Source organism: Tupaia chinensis, unplaced genomic scaffold (genome assembly GCF_000334495.1).
Source record: "Tupaia chinensis unplaced genomic scaffold, TupChi_1.0 Scaffold000688_1, whole genome shotgun sequence".
NCBI classification, from domain to species: domain Eukaryota; kingdom Metazoa; phylum Chordata; class Mammalia; order Scandentia; family Tupaiidae; genus Tupaia; species Tupaia belangeri.
The window spans coordinates 3,038,486-3,044,711 of NW_006160211.1; the positions used below are offsets into that span (position 1 = coordinate 3,038,486).

The following is a 6,226-nucleotide window of genomic DNA, read 5'->3' on the forward strand; positions in this document are numbered from 1 at the left end:
ACACACACACACACACACACACACACACACACACATGTTCCTGGTGTGAATTTCAAGTCTCCAGGTCCAGAATTCAAACCTCAGTCTACCATGTAGAAGTCCAGAGCCATAACCACCTTACCATCTGCTTCCCTCCATGTTTCTTGTTTTTAAGTCACTGGGTCTGGAACTCAAATCATATACTCAGCCATGTGAGATCCAACTACCTTAACCACCATGCCACCAGCTTTCCCACAATTTCTATTTTAAAAATATCTTTCTAGCTACAGTATGGCAACTACTCCTCCTGGAACAGTTATAAATGCAGGAAGGTCATTTAGAACAGAAATTCTTAAACTTTTTGGGGCCTGTGACACCTTTGGCATCTGCTGAGACTTAAGGTTTCCTTCTCAGAATAATGTTTTAAATTACAAAGCAAATTGAGTATATTGAAATGTCATAAGATTATTTTTTATCTTAACTATTTTAATGTCAATGTAAATATAAGACAGTTATAAATATATGTACTCCTTTATTCATTGATTGTATAAGATCTAATAGTAGGTCCGATCATAAAGCAGATGCACACAAGACCAGTGCTGGGTGGTCTACAGTAAGTACGATGTGATTGCAAATAACTGCTTTCTATTGGTGACCAAGTCACGTGGGCTGACAATGCTACCATAGCATATTATCTATACTTACAATGAAAAGAAATGCTGAATTTCCACTTAAGGTTAGTGAAGGTAAAGATGTCTTTATTATTATTTTTTTTAACCTTAAAATTCACAGACTACCCCCTGAATTCTATCCATAAACTGCTTGGGAAAACCAGATTAACCACTTTTTATTTAAGAGGTTATTTTAGTTATCATGGAGAGAAAAGATAGAGGCATGATCTAGGGTAGCAGCAATAGAGATAGCAGTAACGGGGCCCGATTGGAGATACTTTTGGAGGAAAAATTAAAGGGACAGAAAAAGGAGAGATTTTCCAGAGTTATTGGGGAAAGCTTCAAGGAAAACCAGGTCTAGGGATGGAGAAGAGACTGTGCAAAATGTTTGCTGGGACAGGCAAGACGCAAGAAGATCTGCTGGCAGGTTGTTATTAGGGCTCACTGTCATGTCATGTAAGGGGCAAGGATGACAGCCATGGGTTAGAAAGGAGGAGCATTCAGGCTGACCCCGTACATAGCATAGATAACCAACTCCCACATGGCTGACCACAGTTCAAATCCCAGTCTTGGTACCATGTGCCAGCTGGGTGTACATGCGTACCCTAAATCCTAATAAGATAGGAAAGAAAAGAGGAGTGTTCTTAAAGATTAAATTAGGAACAGAGACTTACAGCCTGGCCAGTCACAAGCTGGGAGGCTGGGGGCAAACACTTAATGAAGTCTCGGCCTCACATATTTAAGATGAAGACTAAAATAGCTTATGACCCGTAATGTTGTTGTAAGGATTAAATGAGATCCTGTGTGTCAGTGGTTAGCATAGCTCTGACCCATAGCCCGGCTGATAACATTCGCCATGACTCTAATCACTACGGGCATTCTGACATTGTGTTGGCCCTTGCCCACAGGAGATTGCAACCTAGTTGAGGAAACAAGATGAAACACAGCATATTTTGAGAAGGAAGGCATTAAGAATCAAGCATTCAAATATAAGATACGAGCAACTCTAAGTTATTGATGTTACCTAGTATGGCACTTGCAGTATTGTAAAAAAAAAAAAAAAAAATTGAGAATTCCTGTCATGTATTTGTGTGCGATCACTATGCATGAGTAGGAATGGATGGGGCTGGGTCTTTTCTTAACAAGTAAGTTTTATGTATTACTGATGTCTCTGCTGCTTAACAGGAATGCTTCTATTTGGTATACTACTGACTATTGCTTAAACAAATAAAAAGTAAAAACAAACCAAAAAAGAGAGCATATGTTATTTAGCATGAAAGTGTGTCCTTTGCTTCCATTTAGAAGGACTAAGATAGAATCAGGCAGTTTCCTGTCATTTGATTATAGTAGCATTCTTATTTTTTTTTTTAAAGGTTTTTCACTATAGGACGCATGCGCTCGCCAGACAGACAGAGAGAGACGGAGAGACAGAATGTGAGAAATCACCCCCCAGAGAGGATGGCCACGCCACAATCCCTTCTCCTCCATTCTCCTCTCGGGATCTTGGGCACGCACGCACACGCGCCCGGCATGGGTTTTAAGCCGCCGGGTCCGGGAAGCGAACCGTGGTCGACTATGTGAGAGTCCAGTGACATAGCCATTACGCTAACTGGTGGTTCCCGATTATAGTAGCATTCTATAAAGAGGCATAAAGAATTACAATTTCAACCTGTAGCACTAGCAGTGAGAAAATTTAACTCAGTGTTTGGGGCAAAATAGGAACACAATAAAAATATAAGCAATTAAACAGGTTTCTTTCTTTTTAAAAAAAAAAAAAGAAAAAACATAGATCGTGTGTGCTCACTGGAGAGAGAGACAGAGAGAGGGAAAGTGAGAAATTCCCCCTCACCCTCAGGAAGCATGGTCACATCACAGTCCGTTTTTCTCCACTCTCCTCCTGGGGTCTTGGGCACACACACGCCCAGAGTTTCAAACTGCTGAGTCCAGGTCTCAAACTTCAGTTGGCCATGTGGAAGTCCAGTGTCTTCCACACCACACTAGCTGTTAGCCCCAGCAGTTAAAGAGTCTAATAAGACTGATTTTTATATAAATACACTGTGCTGGTTTGAAGAGTGTTCCCTAAAATCCATGCCTCCCTAGAATCTTAGAATGTGATCTTACTTGGAAATAGGGTGTTTGTCGATGTAATCGAGTTAGGAAGTCATACTGGGTTAGATTGGGACTAGGACAGTGACTGGTGAGATGGGACATGTGCACACAGAGAGGAGAATGCCATGTGAAGATAGCAAGGCATGCAGGACAGAATGCTCTGTGAAGATGGAGGCCTAGCTTAGAGTGGTGCATGTACAAGCCCAAGGGGCAACAGGGATTGCTGGCTGCCACCAAACGCCAGGAGACAGGCATGGAACAGACTCTCCCTCGAAGCCTCCATTGACCACCAGCTCCACCAACACCTTGGTTTCAAACTTCTGGCCTGCAGCACTGCCACTGAGAGAGAATATGTATCTGTTTCAAGCCACCCAATTTGTGCAGAAAGAAACACATACACATGTCTCCAACTTTTTCTACCAATCTGGGTAGGCTAGTTTTTATGATAGTAACAAAAGGTCCCCTCGCCCATTCTTAGGAGATTACAACAAAGATACTGTATGCTTCTCACTCCTGTAATCTACCCATCGCAGATCAGCTTCCACTCCATACATGTCACCTTCATCTGGAACCCTGGGAGATAGAGCAGCCTCTACCATCTAATCTGTGACAAAGGGAACAGAGTCCAAAAGCTCAAGGATGTAGGGGATGAGAAGATAAAATTGATTCTCATATTCAACCAGTGTATCATAAAGTTGAAATGTCTTTAAGTGACAATGATCTAATCAACTCAGCCCTGGGAAAGAACAAATCAAGGGTGTGGCCACTGTCCCCTTTATCAGTTAAGGGAGTTCCTAGTAAATTATTCCAGTGCATGAAGTGGCAGAGGATAAAGAAGATGGCAAGCTAAGCATTGGCTTTTGAAGCTCCTACCCAAAAGAGATCCATTTAATTCTACTCACATATCCTGTCCAGAGCAAGTCAGACATCGTGTGGCCATTTAATGTCACTGTGTGGGTATGTAAGCTACTTATAGGGAGAGACACTGAATATCTTTAGCAATGATATCATCTGTCCATCTCTATGGGGAATTATCCTTTCAGTCATCGTTTAGAGGCTTTTATACTGGCTCAATGATGTTGCTCTCATTGGAAAAATCTTTGGGAGTGATCTTCAGATTATATTATATCACGTATATTATATCATGTGAAAAAACAGACTCTACATTATGATCTACTAGGTAGATCAACCCAGGGAATTCCACTGTGGTCACAAATGTGGTCACAAATGATTTTTAGTTTATTTCCCCAAATGAAATCTATCCCCTTGAGTAATAAAAATGTACTACTGTCAAGGTGGCTGGTCAGAGGGAGAAACGATAGACAACTTGTAACAAAATTCTACAGACATTTTGTGAGAAATGACATCACTGGAATCAGCGACAGCCTTCCACAAAACATCCCTAAGAAATACAGTGTTTGCTTGAAGTCCTCTATGTAATATTATAGAGTATATATAATATATAAAAATATGTACTATATAATTGCATGAATACACACACACATGCATATACAAAAGGGTCTTCAAAAAGTTCATGGGAGATGCATACTATAAAAAGTTATACATAGATCTCAAATTTTTTGCACCAAAATAAACTTATACTTTAATTTTATTTTTCCACAAACTTTTGGGAGTCCCCTGTTCACCTACTGATGTCTTTGGCTAATAAGGAAAACAAACATGACTTTAGGCATTCCTAGCATCATTTCTGAAGCAGAAAGGCACAAATTCAGAATGATAGTAACAGCCAGCTTGCGTGGAAAGCTTATTATGTGCAGACGCTCCGAGGTTTACAGATGATCTCATGTCACCCTGGCAGCCAGGGCGGGAACTACAGTAAGCCACGGGAAGTGTCTGGAGCACAGAGCTGAAGGCGACATCCACCCTCACAGCCAAACAAGAGCAGGCTTGGTGCTTGCCTGACCCCGACAGTGATGGCCTCCTTTAATTCTGTGCTCGGACTGCCTTACTCACCGCTCCTCAGTCCTGGACCTAGCCCCTGTGTTGTAAGGTCAAGATCATCAACTCTTTCTTGGGAACCAACAGTTAGTGTAATGGCTATGTCGCTGGACTCCCACGTAGTCGACCGCAATTCGCGTCCTGGACCTGGTGGCTTAAAACTCACGCCGGGCGCGTGTGCGTGCGTGCCCAAGATCCCGAGAGGAGAATGGAGGAGAAGGGATTGCGATGTGACTATCCCCCCTGGGGGGTGATTTCTCGCTTTCTGTCTCTATGTTTCTGTCTATCTGTCTGGCGAGTGCACATGCCCTATAGCAAAAACCTCTCAAAAAAAAAAAAAAAAAAAAGATCATCAACTCTTTCTTTGCAGATGAGGAGCAGAGGCTTACAGAGGTTGCGTATCTCGCTTGACTTTCACACAAGTGGTGGGGCAAGAATTTGACCCCAGGCCACTGGACCCCAAAGCTTGGGCCATGACTGACTATCCCAGAACATACCTCCATAATGTCTCATTTGCATTTCGGTTGTTCTGTCTTTCTTCCCAGGTCTCCAAGGCAGCCGCAGACTTGATGGCCTACTGTGAAGCGCACGCTAAGGAAGATCCCCTCTTGACCCCAGTTCCGGCTTCAGAAAATCCGTTTAGGGAGAAGAAGTTTTTCTGTGCCATCCTTTAAGTCTTCAAGAGGAGCCTGAAGAGCCTCAGGGCTCCTGGGACTTTGATGTAGAGTTTTTAGCAAAGTGGGCATCTTTCTAGTCCACGGCATTGAAAAGGAGGGAGGAGAACCATCCTGGAAACTCCAGGCTATGCATGTTTAAAAGAACTGGTCCCCTTTATGAGAATGATAGCTGATCGTAATCCTGAGTTACGAGATCTGATTCTGCAGAACTACCTGGAGGAGGGGAATATATCAAAATAAAATCGGTGTCACTTCATTTCTGCTATCTCCCCTCAAACCTTATGTTTCTGCTTCATATTTTAAAAAGTAATCATTAAAACAGACAGCTGTCCTGAGCTAAGATATGTATGACCTCCTTGAATGAATATTGTCTTAAGAATCCCCTTTGATAAACTGAGTTGTCCAGCATAGCCACAGTTTGGGTTCATGGCATTGATGTTCGGTGTTTGTGCCTTCCTTTCTCTTTTTCCCCCTTCTACCCTTTCTTCTGCCCCTCCCGTTAGAGTAGTGGGGAGATAAGGCTAGACTTGTTTGGAAGACTGAACTCCAACAATAAACACCCAAAATGTCTAGGGAGAGGTTCTCTAAGTAATAACAAAAAAAAAAAAAAAAAAATCTCTAAAACAAAACTTAGTCCTAGGGAGAGGTTCTCTAATAAAAAAAAAAAAAAAAAAAAAAAAAAAAGCCGATTGTCTGCGTGATCACTATTCCTAACATTTGTACATGGAAACTTTGATTCTGCAAGTAAAGTAAATCATGTGTTGTGATTGGTGCTTTCATATCTTTGTGACAGTTTTTGAGTAATACTGCATGAAAATGTCCCTCTGTTAC

General features: G+C 41.9%; 1 protein-coding gene across 3 annotated transcripts in view; it reads left to right on the forward strand.

Annotated features, from left to right (window-relative positions):
- The window catches only part of GNG2 (G protein subunit gamma 2), a 150,173-nt gene extending 144,163 nt beyond the window's left edge, over positions 1 to 6,010 (forward strand). For all 3 annotated transcript variants that reach the window (XM_006160537.2, XM_006160538.2, XM_027776628.1), the window contains exon 4: positions 5,264 to 6,010. In XM_006160537.2, coding sequence (XP_006160599.1) covers positions 5,264 to 5,392 — 129 coding nt within the window. In that variant the 3' untranslated portion in view covers positions 5,393 to 6,010. The remainder of the gene's footprint in view (positions 1 to 5,263) is intronic.
- Positions 6,011 to 6,226: the final 216 nt, after the last annotated feature.